This window comes from Mustela erminea, chromosome 1, assembly GCF_009829155.1.
Source record: "Mustela erminea isolate mMusErm1 chromosome 1, mMusErm1.Pri, whole genome shotgun sequence".
In the NCBI taxonomy this organism is placed as follows: Eukaryota; Metazoa; Chordata; class Mammalia; order Carnivora; family Mustelidae; genus Mustela; species Mustela erminea.
Window position 1 is genome coordinate 214,932,442 of NC_045614.1, and position 18,660 is coordinate 214,951,101.

The 18,660-nt window shown below is 46.7% G+C and overlaps 1 protein-coding gene across 1 annotated transcript in view; it reads left to right on the forward strand.

Moving 5' to 3' along the window:
- Nucleotides 1-8,776, forward strand: part of PCP4 (Purkinje cell protein 4) — a 53,227-nt gene extending 44,451 nt beyond the window's left edge. The window contains exon 3 of the mRNA XM_032302930.1: nucleotides 8,373-8,776. Within this exon, the coding sequence (XP_032158821.1) occupies nucleotides 8,373-8,500 (128 nt within the window). The 3' untranslated portion in view covers nucleotides 8,501-8,776. The remainder of the gene's footprint in view (nucleotides 1-8,372) is intronic.
- Nucleotides 8,777-18,660: the final 9,884 nt, after the last annotated feature.

Consider the following 18,660-nt stretch of genomic DNA (forward strand, 5'->3'; position numbering starts at 1 on the left):
CTTGTTTGTTCTGTTCATGGCCTTAATGAATTTTGGGGAGAATTTGATCTCAGCAGCACCTCTGTGCAGCCAGAGGTTACCTAAAGGGCCCAGCCCCATAGTCTTTGTCTATAAGCAAGATGCATGGATGTCGGGGGCAGAGCAGTGGCCCCATGGAGGCAGAGCCCGTAGGAGCTGGAAGTAAGCCAGTGCTTTCAGCCGGCCCAATTAGGCTTTGCATTAACAACAGCCCGTTTTGCACAGTGGAGACTGTGGGTTTCAGAATGCCTCTCTTTTAGGACACCAGAGAATTTCTCTCTCTTGGAAAAGCTGGGAGAATCAAAAAGGTGCTAACTTGGTGTGTGGAAAGTTACAAGTGGGAAATACGTGTTTATCGGGTGTGCGAACACAGGAGACGCAGGCAGCCCTCGCTCCTGCTGCTGCTAATATCTGCCCTTGTTCATTAATCTCCACTGCTTAGCCAAGACCTGGAAAATTGCAATTCTCCGCACCAGCAGCCCCCATTCAATAAATCCCAAGCCAGCAGGCAGGAACGAGAAGCCGCTTGGAGCTCAGAGCTCTGGTGCCGGGTTGCTGGCATTCCATGCACAGGCCCAGCCATGGGGGAATGCAGTAACTCATGGCCGACTGGGTTTGTCCCCAGCTTTCTAAAGAAGGTGCAGGCTTTTCTTTTCTTTTTTAAATTGGCATTTCGTAAGATAGATACTGATGCCAGAATTTTTTGGAACTAGGCATACAAAATTATCTTTAGTATTTTTTTTGTGAGGGAGGACATGACCTCCTCTCTAACACCAGGTCCCTTGTTCCCTGGGTGCATTTTGATTCAATATGAGGCTTAAGGGATAAAAATTCCATTCTTTGCTGCTTTTCTTGCTGGTCTCTTTGCTTTCCCTGTCTCAAGGGCCTGGGCTTGTGTCCTTGTGCAGAAAGCCACACTGGCTATCCTTTCCCAGTAGGGGACCTGGGTGCCGGAGAGGGCGGAGACCCAGCTGAGAAGCTCCAGGAGCTCACGTTACTGTGTATCAATTAGTTTAAGTATATCAAGGGCAACACAATGGACAGATGTGGATTCTTTCCACGTTCATATTATACCCTGAAAGACAGTAGGGCATTCTAAGAACTTTAGTATTACAATACCCCATTTGCAAGGCATACTTAAGTTAAATGACTGTTATTTCTTAATGGTGTGCTAAAATTTAGGTCCTTTTATAGTAGGCTCTGTGCTGTGCCTCCTAATCAAGGCAAACTCCTACTCAGGACAATTATATCCCAATTTACTGCTTATGCACAAATTTCTGATCTACAGGATTAGGACTTGGGAAGTAATTTGTTTCTATAAAATACCTCTTAGAATATGGAGAGTTATAAGTATGTAAATGACCGTGTGTGCGTGTGTGTGCGCGCACAAGCCCCCATGTTCATGACTTACTACCAGTACCTCTAGGCAATGACTCTACACTGTCATAAACTCAGAAACAAATATATTTAATAGTTCCTTCGATCAAGCATGGGGGTTAATATGATGCTGAGTTTCAAACTTTTTATCAGATCCTGGGCTGTCACAGGACCCAGGAATAGCTCTTATGTTCTGGATGACTACGTGTCTGTTAATTTCTAAGGAGTTTATGCTAATTATTTGAAGTCTGCTACTTAGATTGTGGATGCACGGATGGAGAATAATTTTTCAAAACGTGTTGTTTCTTGGCAGTGCAGAGGCCCTGCCGTCCCTCCCTGGGCAGCTGGGTCTTCACCTCCCTTTGGGGACAAGCCTCCTCCCCTGACCCTGTCTCTTTCCTGGAACCCTTGACTGACCTCATAACATGCAGGCGGGCACTCAGCGCGCGCGTGCGCGCGCGCGCGCACACACACACACACACACATTGTTTTCGGAATTTATGAAATTCCATTATTTATTTGTGCATTTACCTTTCTATTTTCTGTTTCTCCCTGACAGAAAGGGTCTTTGGGTTTCTTCTTTTCTCTCTCTCAGCCCTTAGAACAGTGATGGACCGACATGAGGCCTTCTCCACCATTTGCTGCATGGTAAAATTTGGTGTAAATTCTCCTGGACTGCCTAGTAAATGAGCAGATTTTGCAAACTGTTTAATTGTATCATGTGTTTAACTTGGACCATTTAAAATTTTCTTTCCCCCTAAGAAATATTAGCTGGTCCACACGAAAGGCTGTCATGTTGGCCTCTAGGGATCTGAAAGTAATGCTACCCTGCTGATTAAAGCCAAGATTTGGAGCAAGGCTGGGCTTCCTGATCAGCCCTTGGCCAGCACTCACCAGGTGATCTTGGGAGAGGCACATCATGGTCTCTGTGCCTTTGAGAAATGGGGACAGTGGGCATTTCCTGCAGCTCTTGAGAATGCAACAGCCAGACAAGGGAAAGAATAAAAGCTCCTTTGAACCCTTTAGGGCCCAAAGTTAGGTGAAGTGTTATTCTAGGTTGAATTTTGTCCCCCAAATTCATATGCTAAAGCCCTGCACCTAGTCCCTTAGAATGAGGCCAAGTTTGGAGATAGGGACTTTGATGAGGTGATTAAGTTAAATCTAGGCTTTTATGGTATCTGACCAGTGTCCTTATAGGAAGGAGAAGAGATGCCAGACCATGTGAGGACACAGACGGAAGGTGGCTGTCGGCAAGCCAGGCAAAGTACAAGTATATACTCATATATACTTATATAAGTATGCCATGCTTGATCGAAGGAACTATTAAATATATTTGTTTCTGAGTTTATGACAATGTAGAGGTCTCTGGAAAAACGGAACCCGCTCACGTGTTAGTCGAGGACTTGAGCTTCAACTGAGAGAGAACGGATGTCTGTCATCCAAATTGTCCAGTCGGGGGCACTCTGTAATGGCAGCCGGGCAGGCGGCCACGGGTGCCCAGTAAGAACCTGTTGATGGGCTCTAGCTCTGATTGGAGGACCACTCTTCTAGCGCGGGCTCTGTGTTGATCAGAATACATGCACACAAATGGTATTTTGGCACGTCAAACCATTTTCCCCTACGAGGGATTTTCGCGGCCATATGGAAGACTTGCAGTATTCACCTGGGGTTGTCTTGGACTGGTAGTAGCTGCTTCCTTTTCTATTTATGATTCTTTATTTTACATTTGCTGTCAAATGATCTGTGGAAGAAAAACCACTTAACTCTATGAGGGAGAACCTATTTCATGCTCAGCGAAGGGTCGCTCTTATGACAATGACATCTTTAAGAATGGCTGTCTGTACATCTCTCTTAGGGCATCATAAAATCCACAACAGCAGAGCCACTTCCTGTCTCAGTTTCTGCAAGGAAAAGGCAGTATTTCAGGAAAATAGCATAAGGAATATCTACCGGACAGCACGGGGTTTCTTCCTAGGGACAGGGCAGGGCAGCACTGATCCCGAGACTCCCAAGCACTGAGGGACATCAGCGCTCATGGTGCTGGCCGGCGGCTGGTCTCTGGGCTATGGCTTGGTTGTCTGATGAAGTTTCTGCCGAGGGAGAGAAGTCTCGTTGTTTGGGACCGTTGTGCAGCTGGTTCTGCAAGAGAAGACTTGTGGACACGGACTGGAATGGAGGCAAATAGAAGGGCAGGTAGATAATGTGGGGGTAGTAATGGCCCAGACGGCCTCACACCATTGAGACCAAGCCTCACTTGGGGGAAATCTGAAAGGCTTGTGGGGGCTTCCCGCCCACCTGAACTCACAGGACGTTGCAGCTGTGGTGGTGCCCCTCACAGCCCAGAGCTACGTGGTCAGGAAGTCGGGTTCCCTCTTATTCTCGGGGAAGTCGGCAATCATTAGCTTTTTACAACCAGCTAATTGGTATGAATAACGTCTTGACCATTCTGCTGGTCAGCTTCAGAATGTCTTCACAGAGGGACGCCCAGAAATGATAAAATCCCTGTACTCCAGAGAGATGGGGTAATAGCAGCCATGCGGTAATGGGCAGGGGCACTACTGCTCGCTCAGGCTGGTGGAAAACCATCACCAGGAACCGGGTCCCTATGCCTTTTGCCTACCGGGATTCTGGACACAAATGTCAGGTGGAGAGCCCACCCTGCCCAGCTGTAAGCCCGCACGCATTTTTGTGAAGTGACAAGTAGAAGCATTTGGGGAATGGCTACAGGGTGTCTGGAGATGAGAACAGCACACATATTCCCTCCGCTCATTTACATCTACTGTGCCTTTTGCACAGGGTCTGGGCCCCCTTCAGTTACCGGTGCCTCCAAGCGCCGGTGACTGGGGACTGGCAGAGTTGATATTCACATGACCTGTGGGTTGTGGGCTGCACCTGTCTTTCTGTGTAGCCTCTGGGCCTTGTGCTGCTGAGCCAGGATGTGAAGTCACAAGCACAGCAAACACCACCTGCCGTCTAAGAGGCTGGGGAGGGTCTGACCCCTTGGCGCCATGGTCTCATTGCCTGTGATGGCTGTGTGGCTGGCCCTGCTGGGAAGCATCTCTTCCCTTCCCCTCCCCTCCCCTCCCCTCCCCTCCCCTTCCCTTCCTTTTCCCTCTGCATCAGGCCCCAAGCATTCAAGAGTCTGAGCAGGTGAAGGCCTTGGGGACTGGGGAGCCATGTGACTGCTCTAACTCCCTCCACACGCTTTGCAGCTCTGACCTATCCTGCTCAATACCACTGGGCTAGGAATTCACTTTATAGCATGGCCCTCATCTGCACAGAACACCAGGGCCTACGTGGAACTGACTTCTAAAAATGATTTTGCCTCTGTATTTTCCAGATAAGCAAACTGAGACCCAGAGAAGCTATGAACCTTCCTGAGAGTCCCACAGCCGTGAGACACATCCCTAAATCACTCTACTGGCTTCTGCCAGCTGCCTCCCTGGGATCAGGACTACCTGAGGGTTGGGAGGGAGTCAGTCTCATCCCAGAGAAGGCTGGAGGGCACTGCCTGTCTGATGCGAGGCTGCCTTTCCCTTGTTCCCTGGCCAGGTGCTGAGGGCAGGCATGGTTTTAGGCACAGAGGGTCTTAACAGCCCATCCAGAGCTCACCCTCTGTGGGGGTTTCTCAGGAGCTGTGTGTCTGAAGGTGCCCACCCCTGGATGGCTGTGAGTCCCTTCTCCGTACCCAGGCCCTGACCATTCCCGGTGGCACCCCTCCCTCCCCGTTAAACGACGCTTCCTTATGTCACTCCAGTGTAGCCATGCTCTGCATCTTGTTCATCAAGCTGCCCGAGGACTGTGCCCCTCAGCCGGTGCCACGGAGGCTTTGCCGGGGCACCTCCCGGCCTCCTGCTGCTGAGTCTGGGGCTCTCTGAGCCCTGCTTTCCTAGTATCAGGGCCACACCAAGCCATCGGTAGACGCTTGCTCAGTGGTAGTGAGCCCTGTGCCCCCAATCTAGTTGTCCCCCATTTCTCCACCACATTCTGGGTCCCCCTGCTCTGCTCTGGAAATCCTGGTGGAAGGAGTCACAGTGTCAGAACTTCCCCAGGGAATGCCTGACTCTGCCAAGTAAACAGAAAGTAACAATTCCTGAAATATTAGTGCTTTCTTTTCAAACATTGTGATATTTTTCCAGCAGAGGGAGGAATGCATAAATCACTTTCAGCTGGAGATATTAGTTTCAGAGATGATTGTGACAGTTATTTTTATGACCCATGCTCACAGTCTCATATATTTCTTAGATGTACATAATTTTCCATACCTTCTCATTTGTCAAAAATAATATTGTTGTTTTTGTCATGGTTATTAAGGGGACTCAGGTTGTTCAAAGCCTGCAGGTTGCAGCATTGTTTTAAATCTAAAAGGGAGGTTTTCTGGGCTCCCTTCAATGACAGCTGGTCTCCCCCATTGCAATCGGATGCAAGGGTCCCTCAGGGAGGAAGAGTATTTGGGGCTCTGAACTGTCATATGATGACTCCTAGTGCTGAAGGTGCTACTTACCTGCTGACATGGTTGGTGTCGAGGGTCCATCGCTGGGAGGGCCCCGTCCCAGGCTCATGCAGTAATGCTAAAGAAACGTGTTTAAGGTACTGACATGAGCTTCAGGGAACTCCTACCCTGCCCAGTGGCCCTATCCCTTACAGGTTCCCTGAAGTGCTGTTAAACTGTGGATGCACTGAGGCAGGGGCAGACAAACCCACTGTGTCCTCTGCATCATCTGGGCTTTCATGGGTTAGAAAAACATAGCCCCCAAATAGTCCCTGAACATTGGGACATTCTAAATGCACTACTCTTACGGGCACTGGTAGCCAATCCAATGTAGAGGAAAATGGGTCTATTGATTTAGGTCACAGATGTATCCGTCTGGCAGGGCTTGCGAAGCCACTGTCCTCTCCTCCCGGAGGAAGGTGTGGTTGGAGGGATCTAGCAGATCAGCTTTGTCTCTGGAAAGACGGACAGGAGTCTGCTTAGGGTCTGCAAAGGGGATGTCACATAGCTAGTTGCACCTGAAATAAGGTGCAGCTCATGTAATGTATATCCTTATCTTATCCTTCTCCTTATATCCTTGTCATCATTTGTCTGCGTCTATCTTCTGTTTATCTTTCTCTCTATCTACCTATCTTCTTTCTATCATCTATCCATCTATCTATCATCTATTATCTGTCACCTACCTCTTCTCTGTTATCTATTGATCTTCTATTATCTACCTGTTATCTGCCTATAGTCTATCTATTGTCTTTCTACTGTCTATATATTATCTATCAATCTATCTATTATCTGTCATCTACGCCTTCTCTATTATCTATTGATCATCTATTATCTATTATCTACCTGTTATCTGTCTATTGTCTGTCTATCTATCTATCTATTTTCTATCTACTATCTATATATTATCTATCCATCATCTATCTATCTAATCTATCTATCTATCATCTATCTCTCTATTACCTATCTTTCATCGATCTTCTATCTAGGAGAGAAAGAACAGAGCAAGCAGGAAAGAACAAGCCTGCCTCACTTGAAACGATCCCATGTCCTCCACCCTTTTTGTGAGGGGTGCTGCCTGAACATTATTATCCAAAATCACTGAGAAAGGAAGTGAGTGAATGATGAACTCAGGCTGCCTGGTGTCAAAGTCGGAGGTAGAGCCCTGTCCCTGCCTCAAGTGCCACAGACATTCCCATCCAGAGCTGGACGTGCCCAATACACTGCTGGGCTCCAGATGCAAGCCCAGGTGGCAGTGAGGTCTTGACCCAAGTGCTTTGGGGTCTGCCTTGAGCTAACTCTAGGGCCATGTTGGGTGCTTCATCTGTAGACAAAGTAGTTTGAGTCTCAACTCTGGCTGTATCTTGGAATCATCTGAGAGCCTTTCACGAAAACAGGGATTCCTGGTGTTCCCCCAGGGCTGCTGGTGCATGTGACTTGGTTTTGCTACCAGAAGCCCTGAGTCTGGAGAGGGGTCCTGGGCCTGTATTTTTTTTTTAGAAGATTTTATTTATTTATTTGAGAGAGAGAGAAAGAGAGAGAGAAAGCATAAGCAGGGTGGAGGGGTAGAAACAGAGGAAGAAGCAGACTCACTGCTGAGCAAGAAGCCCTATGCAGGACTGGATCCCAGGACCCTGAGATGACCAGAGCTAAAGGCAGTCCGCACCTGTTATGTTCTTAAAAAAGATAGTTTGGCAATTGTGATGATTAACTTTCTCCGGACTGAAGGAGTTGTGACAATGCTTCCTTTTTATAACTAGAGGATTTTATTTATTTATTTGTTTTTATGTCTGGCTAGAAGTTGATGCTGATGCCCAGTGAAAAGGGACACTCGGTCTGAGCTTTCACTTTGTTTTGGCTTCTATCTCATTTTCTATAATTATTACAGTGTGAGTTAGTTAAATCCTTCCAGTTTAGCAAGCATATTGCTAAGTCTCCCTCACTGGAACATAATGTAAGACCTGTGGAAGATCAACCAAATTGTGAAGTTCAGATGGGGTCATCCATTGGTGACAATGATAGAAACAGCAGCCTTCATTCAGTCAGCAGTTGCGTTGGCATCAGAAGTATATACAGGAACTCAGTGACTTTGACCCAAAGCTCTTGTGAATATCAGTTCCCCATTGGGTCAATATCTGTAGTTCTATTTAAATCTTCTCTATGAGGTTTTCAGGAAAAAGTCAAATCATAGCTAATATTTTTAACACCATGTGATATGTGGCCATGAGACATGGAAAATCACATACAGAAGGTATCTGAGGGGTTGGGACTGTGTTCTTGAGTTTCACAGTTTCTTGCAAGTGTAGAGTTGGGGCAGGCAGAGGACAGCCAAATCCTGGGCTCTGATGGGGGTCAGGAGAGACTCTACTCTGTAAACCAGGTCCTGTGCTGGGGATGGTGAGTGCATGCCGTGTGGTGACTGACGGCTTTCTGCCTTCCTGCTCTCAGCTCCGTGATGGCTTCACCTTTGTGTTTTCTCTTGTTACAGATGGGCAGAAGAAAGTTCAAGAAGAATTCGATATTGACATGGATGCGCCAGAGACAGAACGCGCAGCTGTGGCCATTCAGTCTCAGTTCAGAAAATTCCAGAAGAAAAAGGCTGGGTCCCAGTCTTAGTGGGAAAGCCCCTTCCTAGTATGCCAGAAGACACCGAATTCAACCATCATCTGTCAAGAAATTAAAAGAACAACACCCTAGAGAGAATCCATCTGCACACAATACACACATGCACACCTGTCCTGCAATGCATGTACAGAGACCCATGATATTTATTCCCTCATAGGAAGGTGTAGACAATTCAACTGTGGGTGGCTTAATCTCTGTTTATCTCTAGTACCATTCCTCCTGCAGCTAACTCTTGATGTTGTAATAAAATGGAGTTACGATGCGTGATTCAAGTGTCTGCTTTGACTCTCCCTTTAGAGTAACCCAGGAAGTGACTAGCGTTAGAGATGGCTGCAAAGCAGATGTCTTAAGAGGTAGGGCTGAAACACTGCTTCTGTGAGAAGCTTCCTCCTGGGAACAAGATATCTACTCTTTGCCATACCTGTCTCACTTGAAGAGTATTAACTGTCAACTGGCAATGCATTTTCCTCTTATGATGGGAGTAGAGCTCTGTATCCTGGGTGCCAAAAAGCCAGTCTCCCAGTGGAATTATGACTCACCCAGGAGAACAAGAAAGGGGAGGGCATGTGTCCCTCAGATATGCTCAGCAGGCACATCTCACAAATCCAAGGGGACACCCCCACTGCTGAGGCCGTTCTCTCTGCACCTGTATGGCTCCAGAGGGAAGGTGGTTCTCGAGTCCTTCCCCATCCCAACCTCCCTGAGCTCCTTACATTGTGATTTGCTACTTGCTGGAGTCTTTTGCCACAACCTGCAATTTGAGAAGCTGTCTGGCTTCTTTCCCATTAAGAGAACATCCTCCCCTGAGAACCTTGCAGGTAAATTGTTTCACACACCCAAAGGGGCTCCACAGGCTAGGAGGAGGGATTGTCACATGGAAAGGATGCCCTCACAGAGTAAAGAGCAGGGGGCCTAGGTCCTTGCCTTGGGGCCCCAGGTGGTAGAGCCCCAAACCACTGAATCTTGTGTTTGAGCTTCGCCATGTGAGAAGATGATATGGAAGTTGCATCTTTGTCTTCAGCATCCTGAGGGGGTCTGTGAGAGCACAGTGTTCTACTGAGGGGCACATGATCTCTTTCCTTCACAGCTCCTTAACCAGGGGTCAAGGTGGAAACATGAAGAAAGTGGAAAGAGGAGAGAGAGGGCTCTGTGTGTGTGTGTGTGGCTGTTCACACCTGTGCCTGGGAGTGCAGATGTAAAGTGTGGTGGAAGGGGGCCAGGGGCCGCCTGGGGTGGAGCCCGTGCTGATGCCTCCAGCAGGTCCCGTTTGGGGCCACAAGGGTCTGGACCGAAAAAATGCATCTGTGGGAAGATTAACGGTTTCAAAAACTCCATCTGAAAATGTGTCTTATGTGTTTTCTGGAGAGATCCCTCCTACCGAACCATTATCTGAGGCTGTTAGAGACAGGGGGTGGGCTCTGGGTTTCCCTGATGGTTTTCTAATTAGAGAAGTACTCAATAGTATTGCTTCGGTACCAGCAAACAGCCAGGGACTCCTGGAGCTCCTGGAAGCTATGGACCCACTGCAAACAGGACAGCAGGTCAAAGGGACACTCCAGAGCAAGCCTCCTGAGACTGCAGGGCAAATGCCATGGAAGTTATATGGGCTGCTCAGTAGTCTTTATGGAGGTAAAGAGAGTAGGGAACATAATTCAGATGAGTTCCCTCTATGTCCCACCCATCTGGTGCCCTCATTGTCCCTTCATTATCTGAATATTATCACATAAAGGGAGTGGGCTCCTTCCGGAGTGTGTCTGGACCTGATGGCTGGGGTGGGTTTCGTCCTGCTATGACTCAACCTGGAAGCAAATCTGGTTTTACACTGATTTGCTCCCCCTAGAGGGACTCTCCTTGCAAAGCTGGAGAATCTAACCAAGGTTCTTCTCCAATGTTCCAAAGGGATGGGAAACACTCTTCAGTAATAGTGGCCCATTGATACAGAAGGAGAGGGGGCCATTATGTCATGTTTGGAGAGGCCCTCAACAGCCCCAATATACCTCCCTGTTCCCAATCATGGGACAAGGGCATGTCTGAACTTCGAGCCATGGGAATGAAGTTTTTGTTTCTCAGGTAGATTCATAAGAGTGTCAAACTCTAGCTAAGAGCAGAGGGAAGACTTTGAATCACCCCGCTCTGCGTGGGAGTTGGTATGTTGAGTTTCTGGACTCATGGAGGCAGAGGAAGGAGAACGGGCTTATGGTACCAGGCTTGGAGGTCCTTTCTCTTTCTTTGGGCTGCAGTGTTCAACCCCAAGGAGGGAACGTCCCCAGAGTGTGCCCAAGGAGGGATGCGTAGAGTGTCAGCAAGCTGGAGCATCATTAACTCAGTTTCATTTCACACATATTTATTGAACTCCGACCATGTGTATGTACCGGTGTTATGGCCAACCTTGTCAAGATGCTGGCTGGCTGGAGGTGAAGAGGCCCAAATAAACAGATGATAAAATGGAGAGATTTATGCTGGAGGCAGCTCATCCAGGCTTGGAGAATCACTCAAGTTTCCCTGAGAAACTGCCACCCCAGCAAGGATGGGAAAGATGATGGGAGTCACTAGGTAAATAGGGTGGGTGGTTGCAGTTTATTGGTGGAGAAGGCTCTGGGCAAGGTCCAGGAGAAGGAGATGCTCAGCTTTGCCGAGGCGCCCTGTATTACCACATCTCAGCCTGGGGCATGTGGTTCTGTCACCCACACTTGGGCAGGCCAGAGGCAGGACTCAAAGTTTGAGACTTGGAACTGGGTTGGTCTTTGACTTTGGGTCGGCCAGGTGGCTGCAGAGAAGTTACCTACAGGAGCAGCAGCTTTCCTTTTCATCAAGGTCATGATCAAGTGAACTTAGGTGGATGGGAAAATATTAGGAATTTAAAATGAGATAAAGTACCTGAGTGTCTGGCTGAGTATAGATGTCCGGTACATGAAAGGCAATAATGGCAGACCCATGTGGCAGAGTCCATCACTGGATCCAGCGGCAGCAAGCTTTTTCCTGAATCAACCCAATGCAGAGTTTCCACGGGATTCAGCTTCTCTTGTTGACAGCCAGTTGGGCCAGTGGTGACACCTGACCGAGGAGGTGGGCTCAGCCAATCAGAATCCCTCTCTCATGAGTTTGGACTAATGGTCATGGTTAATGAGCTAGTTAACAGGAAAGAGATGTTGAGTTGGGGTCAAAACTGTTATTGTGACAGATTAATCTGAAAAAAGTTTCACAAAAACGGCAAACCCCTCCTTTTTTTCCAGAAAGTGACAAAAGCCAATTTGGAGAGAGATGTAAGAGAGTGTCAAGAGTATTGAGGGCCCAGAAGAGACAAAGGGTAGCTTAGGCTGAGTTAGTCATTTTGTTGCAATGAGCAGAAACCCCATTCACGTGAGCTAAAAACAGAATTATTCAGGACTCACAGACATCTAAAAATAGAATATCCAAGACATCCGAGTAAAAGAATAGAACACCATGGTCAGGCAGAATTACATTAAATTTATAAATACAACTGGAGTGTGGTGGGGGAAGAATTGACATGTTTATATTATTAACTTTATAGCATTTTACGACTTTCAGTGAAGTTTAATAGTTTTCTTCACAAAGGTCTTTCTATTCTATTTCTAGGTATTTCATGGTTTTTGTTGTCCTTCTAAATAGAATCTTTGGTGGTGGGTATTAAGGAGGGCACGTATTGCATGGAGCACTGGGCGTGGTGCATAAACAATGCATCCTGGAACACTGAAAAAATGACTAAAGTTAAATAGAAAATCTTTGCCAAGCTTTTCTATTTGTTTTGCTATTACTCAGGAAAACTACCAATCTGCATATTTAAGTCTATAACTACTCATCTTACTGAACTGCATATATCTGATGGTTTTTCAGTGGATTCTTTGGAATTTCCCAGTAGACAGTCCTATCATCTGCAAAGAACAATAATTTGTCTCTTTTCCCTCACATTTTTAGCTCCTTTATTTTCCTAGTATTCCTTATACTTCACCTTGCACTTTGAGGGAGACTTGGGGGTTGTGGCAGCCTTCGGTGACGGTGACAGACCACCTCTTGAGGTATTGTTCTCACAGCTCATCTATTTTGGGTTGACAGATTTTAACATCAGAGGGTCATGTATTTTCGTGTGCTGTAGTCTTCTTGTCATACCTTGGAAGGAAATAAATTTTATATATCCTGAAGACTAGTTTGGACAAATTAGTAGAATTATAAGGGAGGAGTAGGGAGGAGAGTTTTGGCTTGGTGCTTAAGGTGAGGATTCACATGTATGGCATGTTTAGGAGATTTCACTCGATTCCAATTCAAGGCATGGATCATTGAGGTGGGGTCCCCTGGTTAGTCATAGATCATTGAGGGGGGGTCCCCCTGGTTAGTCTGAGACATTCACAGTCTTAGTCAGCTTAGGTTTTTGTAACAAAATACCACAGACTGGGTGGCAACAGACGTTTATTTCTCATCTTCTGGAGGCGGGAGGTCCAAGATCAAGGTGTTGGCTAATTTGGTTCCTGGTGAAAGCCCTCCTCCTGGTTTGGTTGGTGGCCTCCTTTTTGCTGACTCTTCACATGGTAAAGAGAAAGAGAGCTCTGGTGTCTCTTCTTCTTATAAGGGCACCAATCCCACCATGGGCTTCCACCCTCATGGCCTCACCTAAACCCAATTGCCTCCCAAAGGCCCCACCTCCTAATACCATCATATTGGCAGTTAAGACTTTACCATATGAATTCTGGGGGAGAGAGACATTTAGTCCATGACACCTGCCTTTGCCGGTGCAGGGATGGCCAGTTCTTCTAGATGCCATTGACTGTAATGTGATCAGACTAACACATTGGACTTTATTCATGGCCTGGCTGATTTACTGCAGGGCTGCAATTTGTGGCCACTGCCTGACACTGTGTTGGCTCTATTCCCCTGATGACTGTGACAGTGGGCTCCGTTCGGTGCCACATTGCCCTTTTGGTAGTAGTTTGTTATTTGTTAACGGATGCTTAATTGAACAAGAATTAAGGGTGAGTGAGATGCTACTATGCTTTCTGTGACCTCCCCAGGAGACAGAGGTCCATAGGGCAGGGATAATGATGGGTTTGGCAGGGCCCTGAATAAAATAACCAAACAACCAGAAGATTGTCAAAAGTAGAAGGCACTAACCTTATCTTCTCTCTCTTGCTCCTTGCCCTGTAAAGCTGATCTGAATATGGAGATTTTAACCATTCCCCCACCAGCCACCTCCTCCCACCTCCACTGCCCAGATTATTTCTGTGTACCTCTGCTGCTATAGGGTCTCTGCCACCTGAGTGTTTTAAAAGATGCCATCACATGAGTCATGATTGCTCACAAAGGTTCGAGAAGTGCCTTTCTGTTAGAGGTTCTTGAGTTTGGTTGGGGGTCTTTTTCCAACCGCAACAACTCAAGAACAACTTCCTAGCCCACCTGTGAAATGAATATCAGAGCTTCCATTAGATGATTGTTTTGTCCAAAGCCAGGCTGAGTCCTTGACTAGTGAGATGGAATCCTGCATAGAAACACCCAGACACAGGTGAGACCATGGAGTGTTCCATGAGAACATGTTCAATGAGGGGCCCAAGCTTCTCTCCTGGGTTTCCCAAATGTGACTGCACTGTTTCCCTCTGGTGCAGCCATGGCCATCTGTGTCCCAGGCATTTAACCAATCACAGTGGTTAAAGCAATCACAGGGCATGCATCCTGTCTGAGAAAGAAGGCTTTGGCTGACTTGTTAAGTGTTGACTTGTGGTTAGAGCTAATGGTGGGGAGAGAATCAATGCCTTTCCACACCTGGATCACTTCAGCAGTCACTTCTCTGATTTCTCTACTCTGTACCCATTTTCCTCTTTCCAGTGCATTCCTTTGTGTCAGCCAATCATTTAAGAATGTAAATTGAATTATGTCATCTTTACCGTGCCTTCCCACTTCCAAACTTAAAATCCTTTGAGGGTTTCACTTTGTCTCAGGATAAAGCCAATTTCTTTGACACGGCCTTTGGCAACCTACATGGTGCCCTTTCTCTTCACTTTCTGGGAGTATCTCTTCCTCAAGCACACTTTTCCCCTGACCATAGTTCCTTTGAGCCTGTTCCTCTGTCATTGCATCCTTTAGTTCTGGGCTGTCATGCTACTTTCTGGAGCAGTTGAGATAAAACTACCTACGAGGAAAGATAAATCCCCAAATCCTGGATCCTGGGACCTGCAGAAGTTTATTTCTCACCGCAGAGCCTGATGCAAGTGTTCTGAGTCATGTCCAATCTCCATGTGGAAGATGGCTTCAAAGGTTTGTTATTGACAAGCCCTACAGGTGATCAGTTCCAATGGCCAGAATGCAGGCACATGCACTTTTCCTTCTTTCCTTTCCTTTCCTATCCTTTCTTTTCCATTTTTTTTTTCTTTTAGAGAGTATGCATGAAAAGGGAAAGGGCAGAGGGAGAGAGAAACTCTTAAGTATGTTTCATGACCATTGCAGATATTGATTCAGAGCTTGATCTAAGGACCTGAGATCATGACCAGAGCCAAAATGAAGAGTTGGTTGCTTAGCTGACTAAACCACCCAGGTGCCCCAAGGCCACACCCATTTTTAAGGGAAGCTATGAGCTCAGGAGGTAGAGGAAACAGGTTTTGGTGGACACACAGCAGTTTTCTGACACAAGAACTTCTGTCCTATCCCCACCTCACACTTGAGGTCCTGTTCTTGATCACACTTACTACAGCTTTAATCTCACGTGTGTTTATGTGATTCTCTGATTAAGGCTGGCCTCCTCTGCTCAGCTCTATTAGGTCAGGAATAATCATTTTATGAGCAGTTAAGTTGTTCAGCAAATACTTACCTTGAGAATTAGTGAATACATAGGTGTCCAAGTTTGTTGCATGTGCTTTACAGAAAATGTCTCTCCCAGCATATTTGAGCACAGAGGGACATAGAGAAATCCTGTGCTTTCATTTAGTAAACAGTCTGGAAAGACTATGATTTGGTCAGAGTTCAAAGTCAGCCTATAGTCTTTGGCTTTTCATTTTCTTTCTAAGGAGGGTCTTAGAAAGCCAGCCCTGTTGTAGATTTTCTTGTCACCCCAGTTTATGATGGGTAGGTATCCAGTGGAATCCAGTGCAGATGAACACTGATGCATGGGTACATTTCTAGTCCACCTCTCTTATGGAAAGGAAAAAAAAATCAAACAAATCCCCAAGCTTGTGGTGGCCTCAAGGACAACAGTGTTCTGAGTACTGCAAGTCCAGGATTATACTTACATATTTTTTTCATGTCATTCCTTCCATATAGGACATAGCCTCAGCTTTCCACTCACCCATCCTGGGAAAGAAGACCTCCTTGGACTAGGGTCAGTGTAGCCAGGATTTGACCTCAACTCAGTTACTATTATTAGTGTTATGCTGTAAGAACTGTAATTCTCTCCTGCCTCAGTCTATACCTCTATAAAGTGGGTATAATAAGCCCCCAGGATGGTAGGAGAGGAATGGGGTCTTTTCCATGTGTCATTCTGAAGCAAGATGCTGAGCACCTAATGTGTATTAATTCATGTGATTGTAGCAATCTTAGAAAATAGGTAATTTATCCCCAATTTTTAGATGAAGATACTAAATCTGAGAGAGGATAAGCGGTGCTCAAGGTTGTGCAGGTAGTGAGGGATGAGATGGAATTTCTTATCTGGGTCTGACTTGAAAATGTGGCTTTTAAAACCTAACTCACCCAGTATAAGTTACTGAATACGAATGTACCTTACAACCAGTGAAATTTCTTACCCACATAGGGCATCATTCAAGTTCTACAGCCCTCAGAGACCCCTGTGGTGCTTCCCTCATCCATTCAGGTCTTCAGGGGGTCCTCTTGACTTTGAATTCTGACAGTGGTGGTGGAAGATAGAACAATGGCCCTCAAAGGTGCCCATGGTCCAGTACCCAGCACCTGTGGCTACATTACCTTACATGGCAAAACAGACTCTGCTGTGATGTGATTAGATCACAGATCTTGAGATAGGGAGGTTATGCTGGGTGTTTGGTGGCTCAGTGTCATCATGGAGTTCTCATAAAAGGAAGACAAGAAGGTTGTGTCAGAAAAGATAAGGCTACTGAGCTAGATTGGGGAGACAGCCTTGGAAGGTGGAAGAGAGCCGGGGAGGCAACCAGTGTGGGTGGCCTCTAGAAACTAGAAAAGGTGAGGAAGAAGATCCTTCCTGGGGCCTCCAGAAAGAACTAAGCCCAGCCAAATTCTTGATTTTACTCCATAAAACTCATTTTGGACTTTGGACTTGCGCAACTGTTACTGCAAATTTGTGTTGTTTAAGCTACTAGATTTTGGGAATTTGTTGCAGTATGATAGGAAACGAATACAGTGGTATTTTCTTATACCTTAACACTCTGTGTGGTCTTGTAAATTTAGCTGTTACCCATGCGTTCAGTATTATCAGCCTATCTGTGAAGATAGCGTGGGGGAGACCAGTTTATCCCTCTCCATAAGGATGTTGTAGACACAAAAGAGGGATTGTGAAAAAGTCTCTTGGGTCCAAAACCATAGCCCACTGGTAAGGCCATTGAGAAGGCCAGCAAACCAGTGTGTCACCAAGCCCTATCTCTGGTAATAGAAGCTTCACACACAGCTTCATCACCCTGCAGTCTCTGTGGGGCTCTCAGACAGGGAGGTGTTGATGGTTGAAGGGATCCAGTAGTACTATGGGGTCCATAGCTGCTGGGACCAGACCACTGTGGCTGAACTCAACACATGGCAGTGCCCTGCCTTGGAGGTGGGCCAACACAGGCTGTCACTGCTTGTTCTTTCAGGGCTCAGGTATAGCTCAGGCTTTTTTGTGTATTTTGTTTGCAACAAGCCAGCAGGCTCTGCAGCACCAGGGCCCTGAGCCAAGCTGATGAACACAGTGGCCACAGGAGTGGTTTTGCCACTGCAGTGCTGTGTGCAGAGAGGGAGCAATGCAGGCTCTGCACCACTTATAATATTCCTCCTGTGTTCCCATCCTCCCACAGAAGTGGAGCTCTGAGCAAAGAAAGATGCACATCTCCACTATCCTCCCAGTGTAGATTAACAGTGAGGTGAGACAACTTTATTAATTTGATAACCTCCCAGGTGGGCATTCAATGGTGTGGGACCTCCATGGAGCTGTTCACAGAGTGGCTGGCTTGGTTTTTATGACTGTCTGGGTCTAAATGAACAAAGGCATTCTCCCGTTCCCCGGGGGAATTGCCAGGATCTCCATCAACCTCTTACTTACTCACTATAGCCCCTTATTTGCTTCATGCTCATAAATCAAAGAGCATTCAGTGCTGCAAACCACTGTAGAGGTCTCATATACCCTGAATTTTATAAACAAATAAAGCAAAGCTTGGAGTAATGGAGTGGTTTATCTGGGGCCTCAAGGCCAGACCCTGGCCCAGAGTCCTTCAGGGAGAGTGTGTCCTTGCAAGTTTAGACCACAGAGAGCAGATGCAGCCCATCCCAACTTCCCATCAGACACATGAAGCTGTACCTGACTACATCCTGACCCCTATAGACCCCTTGCTGGCCAGGCTATACAACCTTCTGCTAACATTCCCTAGAAGTGGAAGTAGAAGGAAGATCAGAAGCAAACAAATAGTGGGCTACCCCATAGCTATTTTAGTACAAATCTTGGGAGAGTGGAGAGGAGGAGGTGTGGCAGTCAGGATAAGCCCAGCTGCTTTCACCAAATACCCCAAATAATAGTGGTTCCAATAAGAGGGCTGTCTCATGTGGGGCAGTCTGTATCAAGCATTCCAGGGCTGTGTTGTACCTCCTGGTATCAGGAACAGTGTTTCTACCCACTTGTTTCACCATCCTTAGGTCCTTCCTTTCCCTTCTAATCATTGTGGGTCCACATTCCAGTATTAGGAAGGGTACATGGGGATGGAAACCTGGGAGGGAGGATACAGAGGGATAGCACACGGGTCATCTTGTGGCTTAAACTATGGAGATGGCATATGTATGGCCCAAGTTTTCCAGAAAGTTGTCATCAGTCCATTCTTCTCAGCAAGCGTGGTCTGGGGATATGTGACTGATGTGGTGTAGCATATGTTCTTATCACCTGCCCAGAACTCTCCAGTTAATGTGACAGTCTCCTCTTTTGAGCCTCTGTGACTCCCCTGAGGCTTCTTCTGGCTGGCATGCAGGGCAACAAGGGAGTGACA